General features: G+C 48.3%; 1 protein-coding gene across 6 annotated transcripts in view; it reads left to right on the top strand.

The window, feature by feature from the left end:
• The window catches only part of HEPH (hephaestin), a 29,828-nt gene extending 15,038 nt beyond the window's left edge, over nucleotides 1-14,790 (top strand). For all 6 annotated transcript variants that reach the window (XM_064159037.1, XM_064159035.1, XM_064159033.1 and 3 more), the window contains 11 exons: nucleotides 976-1,126; nucleotides 1,404-1,616; nucleotides 3,188-3,398; nucleotides 4,049-4,188; nucleotides 5,096-5,227; nucleotides 7,677-7,783; nucleotides 8,532-8,757; nucleotides 10,195-10,334; nucleotides 10,694-10,856; nucleotides 11,891-11,923; nucleotides 13,699-14,790. In XM_064159037.1, the coding sequence (XP_064015107.1) occupies nucleotides 976-1,126; nucleotides 1,404-1,616; nucleotides 3,188-3,398; nucleotides 4,049-4,188; nucleotides 5,096-5,227; nucleotides 7,677-7,783; nucleotides 8,532-8,757; nucleotides 10,195-10,334; nucleotides 10,694-10,856; nucleotides 11,891-11,923; nucleotides 13,699-13,943 (1,761 nt within the window). In that variant the 3' untranslated portion in view covers nucleotides 13,944-14,790. The remainder of the gene's footprint in view (nucleotides 1-975; nucleotides 1,127-1,403; nucleotides 1,617-3,187; nucleotides 3,399-4,048; nucleotides 4,189-5,095; nucleotides 5,228-7,676; nucleotides 7,784-8,531; nucleotides 8,758-10,194; nucleotides 10,335-10,693; nucleotides 10,857-11,890; nucleotides 11,924-13,698) is intronic.
• Nucleotides 14,791-17,168: the final 2,378 nt, after the last annotated feature.

The following is a 17,168-nucleotide window of genomic DNA, read 5'->3' as shown; positions in this document are numbered from 1 at the left end:
TAGCAAAGCCTTGCTGTGAATGACAGTTAAGTGTCAGAAAACCAGCCTAGTGCCATCCTGCCAGCCTTGTGTAGATTATGGGGTGGCTAGTGAGTCTAAAGCCAGCTGCCACAAGAGCCTTCTGGAGAGATCTGCTCTCTGGCATGACATAAAAGGGCTAAAAGAAGAGGGCAGAAGAGATCAGCATCTTACATGGGGTCTATGTGTGAATCAAGAGAATCATGAATGTATCCAGGCCTGGAGGAGTTGTGCTGATAAAGCATATGCTGGTGTTGAAAGAGTGTAAACAAAACAGACTTGCTTGGAAAAGTAGGGCAGGGAAAAGTCACTTGGGGCATCAATTTTGGCTCCATAATCTCAGGCAATCCCTTAATAAATGTTTCACTGGGAAAGGTGCACAACCACTCCTTGTGTGCTGCAGAGGGGGAATTGCTTTGCCCTCTCTGCTGGGTGTCTTCCTGGGTATGGCTGAGGAAGGTGATCTCAGAGGGAGAATCTGGAGATGTAGCTCTAGTGGGGAAACACACCTTGCTTTGGAATGCAATTCTTAGGAGTATCAACACTTTGAAGGATTTAGAGTAATATAAAATATCCCCAATGCCAGATAAAGGAGGAGTGGAGCATAATTAACAGCCGGCCTTAGGGCTGGGTTCTGATCTCAGATCTAATTTGGGCAGATGATGACACCTACAGCTAAACCTAGAGGTGCTGGGGGAAGGAGTCAATGACTTCATGTCCTTAGCTGAATTTTGATTACTTGGCTCCTGTGCAGTGTTGTGGGAGATGCACAAGTGGTGCCTGTCATGAAACAAAGGAACAACATTCAGCATGAATAAGGGACAGAGGCCTGGTCCTCAGTGAGCCAAGCTTTAAGATCAAGGGCAACCTGAGGGCCAGGCAAAAGATACTCATCTGTGGGGATGGTTAATTGGTGCATTTTAAAGGTTAACAGCCACTGTAATGATTATATCTTAGAAAGGAGTCGACAAAGAGTTTTACCTTCTCTTCAGCGTGTTTGATGAGAACCTCAGCTGGTATTTAAATGCAAACATTAAGTACTATTTGAGGATGGAAGAGACGTCTGTGAAAAAGGATGATGGCTTCCAGGAATCAAACAGGATGCATGGTATGGCCTGGTGCATGTTCTAGGTACAGCAGAACATGGGGTGGCGTTCACCTAAAACCTGAGCTGGAAAGCTGGAGGGGCTGCGTATGTCGTTGGCATGGACTCAAGTAAGGGGAGAAGCAGTGGGTGAGACATGGCACAAGAAGCGTAGCTCTCTGTAGTCATGTCCTGAGCTTGTTCAGGGGTGGATTCAGGCCCGCTCTGTCAAAGTGTCTGCAAAAAAAATGAACCTCTTGGCTCGTATCTACCTGCACAGTTAATTGTTTTCTTCTTGTAGCCATCAATGGACTTATGTTTGGCAACTTGCCTGGGCTGAATGTGTGTGAAGGAGACAAAGTGTCCTGGCACCTTTTGGGCTTGGGCAGTGAAGCAGATGTGCATGGAGCTGTGTTTCAGGGAAACACTTTGCAGATGAATGGGATGCGGAAGGATTCAGCCAGTCTGTTCCCACACACGTTTGCTACAGCCTTCATGCAACCTGACAACCAGGGTAAGTGCCTGCACGGCTCAGTTACCAGCAGGCAAAGCCTCCTGCTGTAGTATTTGCTCCTGTGGCTGATTCTTTAGCATCCTGTAAGCTCTCACAGGTGAGCTGTGCTTTACAGACTTGTGGAATCATTTCTGTTGGAAAAGGCTTTTAAGATCATCAAGTCAACCAGCACCACCGTGGCCATTAACCCATGGCCTCAAGCCCCATGTCTATACATTTTCTGAATGCCTTTTCAGGGACAGTGACTCTATCACCTCCCTGGGCAGCCTCTTCCAATGCCTCTGACCACTCTTTCAGTAAAGATTTTTTTTCCCTAGTAGCCAGTTTGAACCTCTTCTAGCACAATCTGAGGCCATTTGTCTTTCCATCACTTGATGCTAGGGAGAAGAGACCAACACTCATCTCACTACAATCTCCTTTCAGGTAGCTGTAGAGAGAAGGAGGTGATCTCATTGTTGTCTACAGCTACCTGAAGGGAGGCTGTAGCCAGGTGGGGGTTAGTCTCTTCTCCTAGGCGAAGAACAAGGGGACACATTCTCAAGTTGTGCCAGGGGAGGTCTAGGCTGAATGTTAGGAGGAAGTTGTTGTCAGAGAGAGTGATTTGCATTAGAATGGGCTGCCCAGGGAGGTAGTGGAGTCGCCATCCCTGGAGGTGTTGAAGCAAAACCTAGATGAGGCACTTAGTGCCATGGTCTGGTTGATTGTCTAGGGCTGGGTGCTAGGTTGGACTGGATGATCTTGGAGGTCTCTTCCAACCTGAATGATTCTATGATTCCCCTCACCCTCCTTTTTCTCCTGATTAAACAACCCCAACTCCTTCAGCTGCTCCTCACAAGGCTTGTGCTCTAAGCCCTTTAGCTTTGTTGCCCTTCTCTGTCCATGCTCCAGCACCTCCAATGCCCTTCTTGTAGTGGGGGCCTCACTCGATCACGTTTGTTCCCATTTATGAAGCTACAACTCCTGTCTTTGATTCTGGAGAGCAGGAGATAGAGGATTTTGTCCCAGACTGATTTTTCTGGGCTGCCACTTATCAGATATTCATGGTGACAGCCTTGATGGACAGTGCTGCCTGCGAGCCACAGAAATGTGCAAACACAGAGTAAAGCAACAGGCAGTTAGCAGAGCTTAACTCCCCAGTCTGTGGCCTGTGGAGGTTCAGGTTCTTGACAGACCCCAGGCTTCCCAGTTTGCATGGTAGTCACACAACCCCGTGTCACATCCACACATGCACTGGCCTCTGCTGCTAGCTGTCTCCTTCCCTTTGATGTTCACAGGGTAGATCTTCTGCTTAGCCAGCAGTTAGCACAGTTACATCACTTCATTGGTTGCTTCAGCTCTAAGAGGGTCATTGCATAAGAAAGCCTCCTGAGATGATTCTGCTGTGGGACGACTTTGTTGTGCCATTCCTGCTTGGTTTCTCTAACAACCTCTTTTAATTTTGGCTTGTGGCAACCGAGCTCCCTAAACAAACACATTCCGATGTCAGCCACGTCACAAGCTCTGGTGGGAAGCAGCTGCTTCCTGGGACCTTGCAAAGGAGCTGATTTCCTTGTTGGTGCTGCCTCCCTCAGGGACGTTCGAGATCTACTGCCAGACAAGCAATCACTACCAGGCTGGAATGAAGGAACGCTACTCTGTCTCCAAGTGTGGAAAAAGGGCTCCTGCCCCTGCCCTCCGGTACAGGGGGGTGCGGACGTACTACATCATGGCAGAGGAGGTGGTGTGGGACTATGCCCCTGACCGGAGCTGGGAGAGGGAACGGCACAACCATTCTGCAGAGAGGTAGAGCTCTTCTTCTGGGGAAGCCTTTGGCAGACTGTCTCAGTGGACTCTGGTGGGGAATCACAGAACGTTAGGGGTTGGAAGTAACCTCCAAAGCTCATCCAGTCCACCCCCCCCCTGCCAGAGCAGGATCACCTAGACCAGATCATACTGGAGCGCATCCAGGTGGGTTTTGAATGTCTCCAGAGAAAGGGACTGTCACCTTCTCAGTGAAGAAAAAAAATTCCTTATTTTTCCATGGAATTTCCTCTGCCTCAGCTTCCACTCATTGCCCCTTGTCCTGTCATTGGGCATCACCCAGCAGAGCCTGGCTCCAGCCTCTGGGCACTCACCCTGCACATCTTTATGAACATGAATGAGGTCACCCCTCAGGCTCTTCTCCAACTCAAGAGGCCCAGCTCCCCCAGGCTCTCCTCATAAGGAAGATACTCCAATCTCTTAATCATTTTTGTGGCTCTGCACTAGACTCTTTGTCACCTGCCACATATGCCACTGCTGATGAGAACTCCAGTCCCACATTGCTGCCCCTACCTTTGCAGCCAAAGGAGGTCTCTGGGAAAGCCATTCAAGCAGTGAACTCCCTGCCACAGGTTAGCTGTTTCTTCCCTGTGAGCTTTTGGGTATCTCAGCACTCGTTCTGCATTTCTCAGCTACGCCGACGTGTTCCTGAGCAACGAGAATGGGCTGCTTGGCTCCAGGTACAAGAAAGCAGTCTTCAGGGAGTACACTGATGGGACTTTCCAGACCCCCAGGCCCAGGATAAATGGTGATGAACACCTAGGGATACTAGGTAAGGATGCATGCAGAGGGTGTGTCCTCTGCTCATGCAGCAGTGAGACTCACACTCTAGAGCTTCAGTGGCTACGAGCTGTAATCTGAAGGCTTGCTGCTTTAGGCATCTGCTGTATATGCAAGTGAGGAGAAATGTGGGCTATATTGTATCCATGCTTGCCAGCTGTGGAGGGAGAGAATCCTGAGCACACTTTGTAGTAGAGAGGACTGGGTTCTTGTGTGTCTTTATGCCAGCTCTTTTTCATGTCTCAGGGAAAGCGTTTCCCACACCTGCATTTTGTGGTTTGTTTTCTGCACCTGCCTTCTCCTAACTGCAGAGCAGAAACAACTGCTGACTTCTAGAGAGTCTGAGAGATGGTGGAAAAAAAATCTGTAGCTGTGAGAGGAATGCTTTTGGGGCAAAAGCAGGCAGGCCTTGGGAAGTAGAGGTGCCTGTGGAAGTGTCTGATGGAAGTCTGTGGAGACACAGCTCTGTAACAAACCCAGGACTGTAAGTGGAGCCAAAGCTGAAGCAGTATAGACCATTCAAAATAGGCTGCAGCTCCAATTTGTCACAGTCAGGCCACGCTGACTGTTACCACATGTTTTTAATGCAGCAGCAAGGGGTGATCAAGATGCTGTGAAATTTAACATAGCAGCATTCAGAAATGAAGCCTTACTTGCACTGCCCACAGTTAAAATGCATAACAACCTTCATGTCCCTCATTGTGAAACTCAAAGCTTGGTTTTCTGAGACTTGACTTGAATTGAGGCTGACCTCCAATTCTCTTTTTGGGAGAGAGAAGGTAGAGGACGGGGAGGGGAACATCATAAATATCCTAAGGGAATATCTCTGTGGAGAAAGTGAGAGAGGTGGGAAAATCCTTAGGAGATAGGCTGACAGAGTACATTATTCCTATCTCAAGGTCCTTTTCTGTGGGCTGAAGTGGGAGATATCCTCAACATTGTGTTCAAGAACAATGCCACACGACCCTACTCCATCCATGCTCACGGGGTGCTGGAAAGGGGGACGAGACAGCCACAAAGAGCAGACCCTGGTAAGTCACTTATGGTCTCCAGCTGTGTTCTGTATGGCTTTATGAAGCTGGTTTCAACCTTATAGCTGGACTGGTTTCCTGAAGTAGGCTTAGATGTATTTGTTTTGTGATGGTGGAGAGCTGGAGCCAAGCAGTAAGTGGCCTGACAGGTTCGTTGTGGTTTTGGTGATGTGACTGCTGAGGGAATGGCAGCCCTGAGAGTCTGTGCTCTGTGGCCTTCTGGGGTAAGAGTCACACAAACTTCTCTGTGTGCAGCCTTACCCCCCAGCACTGAGTGTGCTCTGTCTGTAGGAGGAATCATAGAATGGTTTAGGTTGGAAGGGACCTCAAAGCTCATCTAGTTCCAACCCCTCTGCCATAGGCAGGGACACCTCCAACTAGAACCTCAACCAACCTGGCCTTGAACACCTCCAGGAAGAGAGCAGCCACAGCCTCCCTGGGCAATCCGTGCCAGTGTCTCACCACCCTCACTGGAAAGAACTTCTTCCTAACATCTAGTTTAAATCTCCCCTCTGCCAGTTTTAAACCCATTCCTCCTTGTCCTGTCATTACAAGACCTTGTCAGTAGTCTCTCCCCAGCCCTCCTGTAGCCCCCTTCAAATGCTGGAAGGCCACTCCAGGCTGCAGAGCCCAAACTCTCTCAGCCTGTCCTCAGCATCTGAGCATCTTCGTGGCCTCCTCTGGACTGGCTCCAACACTTCCATGTCCTTCTTGTGTTGGGGGCTCCAGAACTGCACCCAGGACTGCAAGTGGGGTCTGAGGAGAGCAGAGCCAAGGGGCAGAATCCCCTCCCTTGCCCTGCTGCCCACACTGCTCTTGCTGCAGCCCAGCACAGGGTTGTGTCTGGGCTGCACTCACACTGCAGGCTCATGTGGAGCTTTTCATCACCCCAGACCCCCAAGTCCTTTTCCTGAGGGCTGCTCTCAGACATTCTCCACCCAGCCTAGAGTTGTGCTTGGGATTGTGCTGACCCAGGTGCAGGACCTTACACTTAACCTTCGTTGAATATCATGAGGTTGGCCTGGGCACACCTCTGCAGCCTGTCCCAGGTCCATCTGGATGGATCCTTGTTCTCTAACAAGCTGACTGTGCCACACAGCTTGGTGCCATCTGCAAACTTGCTGAAGGTGCACTCGATTCCTCTGTTCATGGCACTAACAAAGAAGTTAAACAGCAGAAGAGTGGTGGCAGTTCACAGCTCAGTCACTCTGTGGTAGCCCAGGTGGCCAAGAGAGCCAGTGGCATCCTGGCCTGCATCAGGAATGGTGTGGTCAGCAGGAGCAGGGAGGTCATTCTGCCCCTGTACTCTGCACTGGTTAGACCTCACCTTGAGTGCTGTGTTCAGTTCTGGGCCCCCCAGTTTAGGAGGGACACTGAGATGCTTGAGCGTGTCCAGAGAAGGGCGACGAGGCTGGGGAGAGGCCTTGAGCACAGCCCTATGAGGAGAGGCTGAGGGAGCTGGGATTGGTTAGCCTGGAGAAGAGGAGGCTCAGGGGTGACCTTATTGCTGTCTACAACTACCTGAGGGGAGGGGGGAGGTTGTAGCCAGGGGGAGATTGCTCTCTTCTCTCAGGTGGCCAGCACCAGAACGAGAGGACACAGCCTCAGGCTGTGTCAGGGGAAATTTAGGCTGGAGGTGAGGAGAAAGTTCTTCCCTGAGAGAGTCATTGGACACTGGAATGGGCTGCCCGGGGAGGTGGTGGAGTCGCCGTCCCTGGAGCTGTTCAAGGCAGGATTGGACGTGGCACTTGGTGCCATGGTCTAGCCTTGAGAATTGTGGTAAAGGGTTGGACTTGATGATCTATGAGGTCTCTTCCAACCTTGGTGATACTGTGATACCTATGGTGGGGAGGGCCTGCTCCTCCTGTTTGCAACCTGTGCTCTTTGTCATGTGCACAGTGGTGTGGAAATAGCATGGAAGAGGAGAAATGCACTATTGTTTGTCAGTTTGTTTTGGGGTTCTGAAGCTGCTTTGTGTAGTTTTGGGACCATTTCAACTGATGCAGGGTGTCTGAGCCAAACCAGGTGTGCAGCCAGGCCCCATCTGCCTGAAATGTGTTACTGACACACGAAATAGCAATTTTAAAAGGGAATTTGAAAGAGCACTGTAAATATACTTCAAAGAGATGAAAGATCACCTTGAGCTCCATCTGTGCTGAGAAGACATGGAGTTTTCATGGTCAGGTGCAGTCTCAAAGGCAGCAGACAGAGCACAGCTGTGCTGATACCAGTGTGTGCTTCCTGTGACCTCTCTGCTTGGCTTGTCAGTAGGGAGCTGCTTCCATTCTGCTTCTCAGTGTTTGAGGAAAGAAGAGCAATGTCCAACAGAATCTGAACTGGGCTGGCACTTGGGAGAACAGATCTTTTCTTTTGCTTTTGCTTTGCATGCTGCTCAGCAGACTGGTGAATTGTGTGACACTGATGTTGATGCTGCCTCTCTGTCCCTCAGGTGACATCGTGACGTACCGATGGGAAGTTCCTGAGAGGTCTGGTCCGGGGCCAAATGATTCAGTTTGTGTCCCTTGGATCTACTACTCCATGGTGGACCCAGTAAAGGTGAAATACAGGTTTTAGAAGCAAAAAAGCCCAGTTAAACATTTTTTCACTCCCTCCAGAAAACAATGAGAGCTGGATACAGAGATAGGCACAGGTGAGAGGTGGAAGAACCCCCTGGTGGCCCATCCAGCCTTCTCCTGGGAGAGGAAATCCTCTGCATTTGTCCCAGTGTTTGCCCTTATTTTTAACCACCACAAACCTCCATAAAACGATTTCCCTGTCTCCATGACACTAGCCTTCCTTTAGTTAGTTGCAGGATATGAGAGCATCTCCTGTTAAGTCCCAGTTTCTATTAGTGAGAGCCATTGGGCTAATCAAGGAGGACAGAAGTTGTCCAAAATTAGGCCTCCTGGCTGAAGCAGGGAGATTTGAGCATTGCTAGGATCAGTTATCATAGCACTGATTTCACAGGGAAACAACCTGAGGGGTCCTGCAGTAAACCATCACGTTCAAACCAGACATCATTGCCTTTTTATCTCAACTTGCAGATGTTATTGCAGCCAGAGTGGAGACTGTTTTGAGACCATTCATATTTATGAGTTTTGGATTTGCATTCTTAAGAGCATGGAAAGTCTCTCTGTTCTTGTGCTCTGGTAGCTGATTTTTCACCCATGAGAGTACTTAAACAGCATCACTGTTTATCTTCAGTGAGGTGATGCAGGGAACAGAAAATATGGCTGCTGAAAGGCAAGGAATCTGCCTACAAAGGGGAAGGTGAGAAGGTCTTTGTCTCCTTCTTTCTGATCAGGATGTGTACAGTGGTCTGATCGGACCTCTGAAGATCTGCCGGAGAGGGGCTCTGCGGTCTGATGGCATCAGGAAGGATGTAAAGAGGGAGTTTGCACTGCTGTTCCTGGTTTTTGATGAAAATCAGTCCTGGTACTTGGAGGAGAATGTGAAATCTTACAGTAAAGGAAACCCCAAGGAGATCAACCTGCTGGATGCCAAGTTTGTGGAAAGCAACAAAATGCACGGTAATGCCTGTTAGACACTGGAGCACCCAGTGCAGTCTCTCAAGGGTGATGTTGGCTCTGTGACACCTGTAAGGAGTCAGCCACCCCAAACCCAGGAGCCAGGCTGCTACTGAATGCCCTCACCCTTCTGTTGCCAGTGACAGGAACAGAGTTAAACTGCCTTTTCTCAACACTGCAGCAGCACAGACCTTTGGTCTACAATGCAGGTTAATTGTTCTGGCTGTCCCTGTCAGGAGGAAGAGCCCAGGGAGGTTAATCTCTGCTGTGGTTGAGTGACTAGGGACAGGAAATAAAATCAAATGTGAAATTAAGATGTCAGACTAATTTCTTTCTGCTCATCTTGGGGCCTCTAGAATATATATTTCAGACTAACTGAGTTGTGTGGCTGCAATCCATGACTCAGTTCTTTTAGTTAATTACCAGAAAGCTGTTTCTACCATAGCAGGATAAACATGTTTTTGCTAAATTAACATGGTTCTTAGGACAGGTTTTTTTCCCCTCCACATTATAGCTGTATCTGTCTAAAGTATTCTCAGCAAAACAAGTCCCTTGGCAGTTGTGGAGCTAGGAGTAGCAAAGAGCTGCATTGTGTATTGTTGTTACTGCTGGCTTTGTATGAGTGCTACAAAGCATCCCCAGATACACTTGTCCATTGCTATAACTGTTAATGCAAAGTTAGAGCCAGCAAACCCAGTACTGAGCTTGGATGCTTGTTTTGAGCTAGAGAAAGTGCCTGTGGCAGCTCTGGGAGTACAGCACCAATGTTCCTGCCCTCAGGCTGTGTCTCTCCTGTCTTGTTCCCTCTGTGACCATCTTTCAGGCTTTCATCTGCGCATGAAAGTTTCTCTGTGTGAGCCATCCTGTTCAGCTTGCTCACTGGTTTAGTCCCTCTCCTGCCCTTGCAGTCAAAGCAGAATTCCTCTTCCTCCTCACCCTGCTAATTATGAAATACAGTCCCAGCAAGTAGCAATTTCACAAGTGATCAGTGTGTGATGTGTACAGCCAGCATGACACTCTTAACACTGCCAGGGTTACCTGATTGAATTGTTCAGCAAGTAAATTGTTCAGAGGTTTATGTGCAGCTGTTTCCCTGTCGTTGGGCTAAGAAGGCCATTTTCATACAGCTTGACATCCAGAAAATCATCTTTGCTGGCTGACTGAAGGTTTCCAGCAAGAGTTAGTTTCTGGGATCTATTTCAGCTGAGCTACAGCATGGCCTTGGATACAGGTCCATTTTCCTGCCTGTTAACAGAGTAACTGAGCTGCATAGAGGCTGCCAGGCTTCTGGGGGGTTGTCATATGGAAGACGCTAGCTGGTTGCTGTATCAGCTTTGTAGCATCTAACTTGCCCTGCATGTTCTTCCTCTGAGGTGGTTCAGCATCTTTACCATTTCAGTAACAGCCTTTTCTTGCTCTCTCTGCATGTTTACTGCACAGCAATCAATGGGAGGCTCTATGCAAACTTGCCTGGGCTGACCATGGTCCAGGGGGAGCGGGTGAACTGGTACCTTCTGGGAATGGGTCAGGAGATTGACATCCACACAGTCCATTTTCATGCTGAGACCTTCATATACAAGGTAAGATTCTGTTGCTGCTGCTGCTGAAGCAGAAACTGAACACTGCTATCATTTTTACTGCACTCTGATGGACTTGAACTTCTAGAATGACTTCACAGCAGCTTCACCCAGCTGGGAAAGGGATGAGACTCGCTGAACCTCTGTATGGTGCTGATGTCTGGCTGAACCCTTCTTAGGACTAGGCATTATCACACTGTTTTTGCTTTCCCATCTACAGGTTTGGTGCTGCTCTTGGAGAATTTTGCTTGCTTTTGGAGCTTTTAAAAGCTGTGGTAGCACTGCTGTGGTCTCCAGTGACACTGAGAGTGTTTTCTGTCTGAGCAGTACTGCATGCTAACAGCCTTCTCTCCTTTTGACAGAATGGCAAAAGCTACCGAGCAGATGTTGTGGATCTGTTCCCTGGGACCTTGGAAATGGTGGAGATGTTGGTTGGGAACCCTGGGACGTGGCTGCTTCACTGCCACGTGTCTGATCATATCCATGCTGGGATGGAGATACTCTTCACGGTCTTGCCTGCACCAGGTAGGGAGCTGTCAGTGGTGTTACAGCTTTCTTACATCCCATAAACAGGCAGTTAATTGAGCAGATAATGAATATTAATTGAAGATGTGCCCTTTGAACACGGTAATACCTGCAGTTGGAATTAATGATAAATGGGTTTCTGGGGTTGACATTGCCTGTGTTGTTACTGAGTTGTTTTGGCTTGTGTCTGAGAAGCCAATGTTCAGCTGTAATTGTTCTTGCTAAGAATCTGAGCTGGGATCTAAATGCATGTCCTAAGGCTTCTCATCTCCCCAGGATGCACTGGAAGGTGACACTCTGTACTGGATTTGCTGCAGTGGAGTTGATTTTCTTCAGAGCAGTTCATACTGTGCTGTGCTTTAGATTTGTTACCAAAATGAAGTTGTTAGCACACCCAGGCTTTAGCTGTGGGACAACAGTGATTACGCAGTGTCAAGGTCTTCTGTTTCTCACTCTGTAGGTTAAGGGTGGTAATAGGTGGGGAGGGGACACAGCTGGGACAGCTGACCTAAGTGGCCAAGTCCATGCCATGTAACATCAAGCTCAGCTCTTACAATAGCTGTGTTGTTCCAAGAAGCTGTGCTCAGGAGCTAGCTGGGCATCTGTCTGCTGCTGGCAAGTGATTGCTTTGGTGTCACTTGAGGTTTTGTGTTTAGGTTGTTCCCTTCCCTTGTTGAGTGTTTTTTTTCTTGATTGGTTTTTTTTTTTTTGGCCTTGCAATTCCCTCCTCACTTCTCCTAGGAGGTGAGAAAGTGACTCTGTCAGCCAGGGTCAGCCCAGCATGTGCTCAGAGACTCAGACTGTGCTTTTATTCCAAAGGCTGTTAAGTGGTAGCAGTAGGTCTGCTTTTGAAGCAGGTACCATGAAAACTCTTGGTGTGATACGGAGAGGAAAGCGTTGACATGAGACAAGAAAACTACAAGCCCTGGAAAACCATGCTGCCATTGGAGCTGATCCTTGCCCAACATACTGTGTGCTGGACTCTTGACCTGCTTAGCCCAACACTTTTTCACCCTCTTTTTGTTTCCTTTCAGAGCCGGTGCTTGCAGTAATAAATCACAGTGCAGGTACGTTGTGTGTTGTGCTGCTAAATGCTGTGTGTGTGAGTGAGGAGGAGGAGGAGGAAGGGACATCTCTAATCAGGACACAGGTTAAGATCTGTGTGAGAAGGGAGGAGCACAACCATCACTCTCAGCCTTTTTCCTCTGCTGGGTTAGACAGCACATTAATCTGAGGATGGATAACAGGAAGGGTTGCAGGTTGGTTTGTTTATCTCTCCTCCAAATGTCTGTGCTCTAATGATAAAAATAAGGAAGCTGGGCTTGCCAGGCTTGTTTGGCCATGGTAGGTGGAGAACTTTAGTCCTCTTGCATCCTGTTACACTTGCTGCATATGGATTTATCTTAAGAGTGCAAGCTTGGAAAATGGCAGAGATTTAAAGGACTTTAAAGGAGGGTGTTGCACAGGGGATGTTATTCCTCAGCTCTTCCAATCAAAACCCAGAGGGCACCTTAGATTAGTTGTGCTGCCCTCTTGGACTATGTGGTTTAAGGAATTTTCACATTTGCCATAAGTTAGAGCAGGGTAAGCTGGATATTAGGAGGAAGTTCTTCACAGTGAGGGTAGTGAAACCCTGGAGCAGGTTGTGCAACATCCCTGGAGACATTCAAGGTCAAACTTGATTGGGTTCTGAGCAACCTGATCTAGTTAAAGACGTCCCTGGTCACTGCAGAGGAGTTGGGCAAGATGACCTTTGAGGGTCAGTTCCAGCTCAATGAATGTTATGATTCTGTTCCTGGGTGAAGGGACCATGTCAGCTTGTAAACAAGCCTGCTGGACTGCTTTTTCCTTCAAGGAAAGCCCAAGCACATGTCCTGGGCTTGTCAGGTATTGTAAAGAACAGGTATGAGAAGACATTTGGTGAAGCAGCACCAGGGAGAAGAGGCTTAGTAGATAAGATCCCTTTATTTTTTCTCTGAGGTAATAATATGAATAATTTATGGTGGTGATTTATTTCCCTGATATTTCTCTCCCCCTTCTTTCTCCACAACTCAATTTTTCAGCTGCTATGAGCAAATCCATCTGTCCTGATTTCAGAGCCAGCTCAGACCAGCTGAAAATGTAGCCATCTACCTACATCTCTTCAGTCTTTCCATCACTTTCTCAGCCACTTCCTTCCCAGCAATGCTTTCTTCACTCAAAATGGATGTAAAGCAGAGGAGTAGGAAATGTGTCAGGAAAAGTAGTGGCAATATTAAATGATTTGGTTTTATACCATGCTCAGGCATTGGCCTTGTGTGTGCTAGGCAAGAACAACCTTCAGCAGCAGCTGTTACCTGTGCAATAGCCACTTGGCTCAGAAGTTTGCTGCTTCCTCTTTGTGGAAGCATAAGAGAGCTCAGGATCTGAAGTGAATCACCACTGACTTGGCTGAGCAAGTGCCCTGTTGAGCAATGGTGGTTAAAACAGCCATGTGCACGGGGAGCTCAGAGCAGTGTGGAGAGCTTGCAGAATCCCTGGTCCAGAAGCACATCCTCATCTCCATTCTTCTGTTCTTAGTCCAGCCACTGACTCCACACACAGACTCAGATCACTTCCCTCATGAGAACAGGCAGCAGTGGCTAGCTGAATGGCTGTGAGATGCTATGAGATGGAGTGGAGTAAGGAAAGAACCATTCATTCTCATATCTCTCTGTGTGACCTTAGAGATGAGGCTGGAGGGATGGCAGCTCGTTTTGATTGTGTTGGATTTATCTTTTGCTCCTTTTTTTTTGGTGTATCTTGGAACACTGAGTTGTGATTTTTCTGACTCACCTTGGAACTGTCTTTTTACTTTTCTCAGAGTTGCCACCTGAAGATAAGGATGACTCTGAGAAGATGGCACTTTTTGGAGCCAAGTTTACCCCAGGGCAGATAAAGGCCACAGTCATCAGTCTCACTGTTATAGGAATTCTGTTCTTTGTAGTCATCTGTATCCTCCTGGGACTCATCATCTATCTTGAGAGACAGAAGAGGTTAAGACGCAACCGGAGGTCCATTCTGGATGATGGATTCAAACTCATGTCTCAGAAGAATTCAGGGCTATAAAAGCCATGTGCAAACTGTGGGCTGTGTGCTTGGAACAGAGGCTGGATCGTTGTCCACAGCAAAGATTTTGAGGCATTATTTCACTTGTACACTGTAATTCCAGAAGGTTAGGAGGGAAAGCTGGACCCATAGCCTCCTCAGTGCTCCCTAAAGTCCATCCGGGAAAGATCCAAGGACCCTTTGGGCAGAATGAAGACAAGCAGCAACAAAAAAGTCCTTCTAAAATACTTCTCTTCCCCAGGAAAGAGAGGAGACATTTCCACTAATCACTCCAGAACAACTCCACTTGGTCTTTCTCAGCAGACTAGCTTAGGCCAGATTCCAGTCTTCCTCCACAACCAGAGCCGAGTTGGGAATTGTCTCCCAGGAAACTGTGAACACTGAAAGTAATTAATCTGAAGGAGGAAGATAATCTTTTCATTTTTGTGGATCAATGAAGAATATGGAAGAGAAAAAGTTAATTTAGATATAGATTGCTGGTTTATGATGAGTAATTGGATAGATGAGGATCCAGGGCACTACATGTCCTGGTGAAAGACAGCTCCATCAAGGACTTGACAACAGCTGTGCCCCACCATCAGCCTTGCTGTGATGCATCTTCCTGCTCCTGGCACCTCAGGCAACCTGCTTTGATACCAGGCCTCCTGTATCCTGTGCTGGGAGAAGAGGCTTTCCCAAGTGCTGCAGAGTGTCCTGGTGACTTCCCTGTGTCACAGTTCTGTCAGTTAGGCTGTACCTCAGCACCTGCACAGCTCCTTGTGTGCAGATGAAGGATGCTGTGATGTTCTGTGAGGTGGTTTGGTCTCTTCCTTTCTAATACACTTTATTAAAGGTATCTCAGAGCTGAGCTGTTGCTGCATTGCTGCTGTGAGCAGAGACAAAACTTTGGTCCTGTGTGAGCTGGAGTTTGTGCCTGGGACAGAAAAAAATCAGGTGGTGCTTCCCTCATGGTGGTGCAAAAGCAGTTCTGTCCAGGCAAGCATGTCAGCAAGAGAGGAGAAAGCTCATGAGCTGGTGGAATTCAGCAGTGTGGAGCAAACAAGCTGCAGTTGGTGGAGCATGAGGTGGCATGGCCTGAGGTCAGGGGTGCCGGCGGTAAGGAGGGGCTGTACTGAGTGGCCTCTATTGGGATAGCAGCGTCACAGGTGGAGAGGCCTGTCCTGACTGATAGATGTTTGTGGAGCACTGCTGTTGACTGGACCCTCTATAGCTAATGGCAGTCCCCGTGGGGAGAGGAGCTGGGTGCTGGGCAACTCTGCTTGGAGCCAGGAAAGGATGGGGACATGGTGCTCCCCACCCAGCCCCAGGCATGCCTTTGGATTGGGCATCTTCAATCCCTGCTCTTTGCTACAGCTGTCCTGCCAGGAGCCTGACTTGCAGGTAGGTGGTGTGAGTTGTGACTAACCCCAGAGCTCTGTAGCCCACCTCACAGGCTGTGGTAGCTATCTTCCATCAGCAGCTGTGCCTGTGTGTGTCACATCACCTTGCATGCCAGCTACCAGTCAGTTCTCCCTGTGGTACCTGTCTTCTGGCTCACCCACCAAATCCCCATTACCTAATGGCCTCTGGTTAGTGCCAATGTATTTCTGTCTCTGTTTTCACATTGGAAAGAACATAAAAGAAATCCATTCTGGGTGGCTTTTGGAGACACTTAAAGCAGAGCCAGCTAAGTGGCTGTAATGACAAGGGGCTGCTATAGGCTATTTGGGTATAAGAGCACCATTTTATCTGGAACAATAGTTATAACATACTTAATCACACTCAATTCATATTGGCTTCCCATATATTTCCAGCTGCCCTTTCCTTTGGCAACAGGGACAAAGCTCATTAATTTCCTTTCATTATACTTCATTAAGCCTGGTGAAGGAGCTGGAGGGCTGTTGAATGCTCTCAACGTGGGTACTCTGCACATTGTCAACCCTGGTTCAGCTGCTGTTGCCAACCAGAGGTTTCCAAGCCCACCAGCCCTGGGTGAGTTGTAGAAGCTGTGTCATCAGGACTAAGAACTAAGCATGAAACCTTCTCTTTTTAAACTTTTCCCTCCCTTGGCTTGTGGAAAAACAACATCAAAAGATGTTCAGCCCACACTGAGACAAAGGAGGCATTGTAAAAGTATTTACTTTCCTCCAGAAAGAGGGAGGTGGCTCTTTCTTCAGTTCTTCAGCCAGCAGCCATGGTGCTAAGCCAGGGGACAGCAGACCTGGCTACCAGGGCTGGCTCTGCAGCAGGACAGCACAGGGACTGGAGCTGTGGCTCCAGATCTCCACTAACTCCACTAATGCAAGCTGCTAAACTTCCTCCAGTGTGATATTTTTGTGGCCAAGTGGAGCATCCATGTTTTTTCCTCTGGCCCCACACACCCCAAAGGAGGCCTCAGCTTGAGAGGGTGTTTTGGGGAATAAACGGCTCCACCCTAGACTGAGAAAACCCAAGGGAAAGCTCTGGACAAAACAGATCATCTTGCTAAAACTTTCTGTTGCAACAAACCATGACAAAGAACGTTTTATCAGCCACTTCACAACTGCTTCTAATCAGGAGTTGGCTCTCCCAGCCGGTGGGTGTACGAGGAGGAGGAGGAAGAGAGATGTTTCACAGCTCTGGAGCCTGCAAACCAATTTGTTTGCTCTGGCAGCAAGCCTTCTGTCTGAGCACCCTGCAGTGTCATCTTTGGGCCTATTCTTGATGCCTGTGCCAAGGAGTCACCTTCTCAAGCAGACAGCAAGATATGTGGGACTAGGGTCTGTGCTGCTGCTCCACTTGGGTGGCAGCAGCTCCCATGCCGAGCTGGGACACTAAACCCTGCCAGTGCTCCTGCTTCTTTATAGTGTATTTTGCACTGGCATAAAAAGAAAATCTGAGCTAAAACTCTGTTCTCTGCAAATGATTTGCAATAAAACAGCCAGGGAAGGATTAGAAGTGTTCAGGTAACCTGTTTATGTGGCTCAGCACAGGGACAGAAGGGGCTGTGTCCATCCTTGTAGGTAGTTGGCTATCTGTGGCTGTTTGAGCTAGACTTTCAGCTCAGACCTAAAAAATTCAGAACAGAGAAACTCTGAGTAGAGAGGTGAACATTCTAGGGGTAGGGCATATAATGGCAATAATGGGTAAGTTAATTTCATTGGAGCATCAAGAGCTTTTAAGTCTGGAAGCACAGCTTGGACCTTCCCCTTGCTGCTTCTGCTGCATCTGCTGCTATCTTCCCCTGCTGCTGCTTTTGCTGCTTCG

The sequence above is a fragment of the Pogoniulus pusillus genome, chromosome 19 (genome assembly GCF_015220805.1).
Source record: "Pogoniulus pusillus isolate bPogPus1 chromosome 19, bPogPus1.pri, whole genome shotgun sequence".
NCBI lineage: Eukaryota > Metazoa > Chordata > Aves > Piciformes > Lybiidae > Pogoniulus > Pogoniulus pusillus.
Note: the sequence above shows the minus strand (reverse complement) of the source record. Positions and strands in the feature narration are given on the sequence as shown.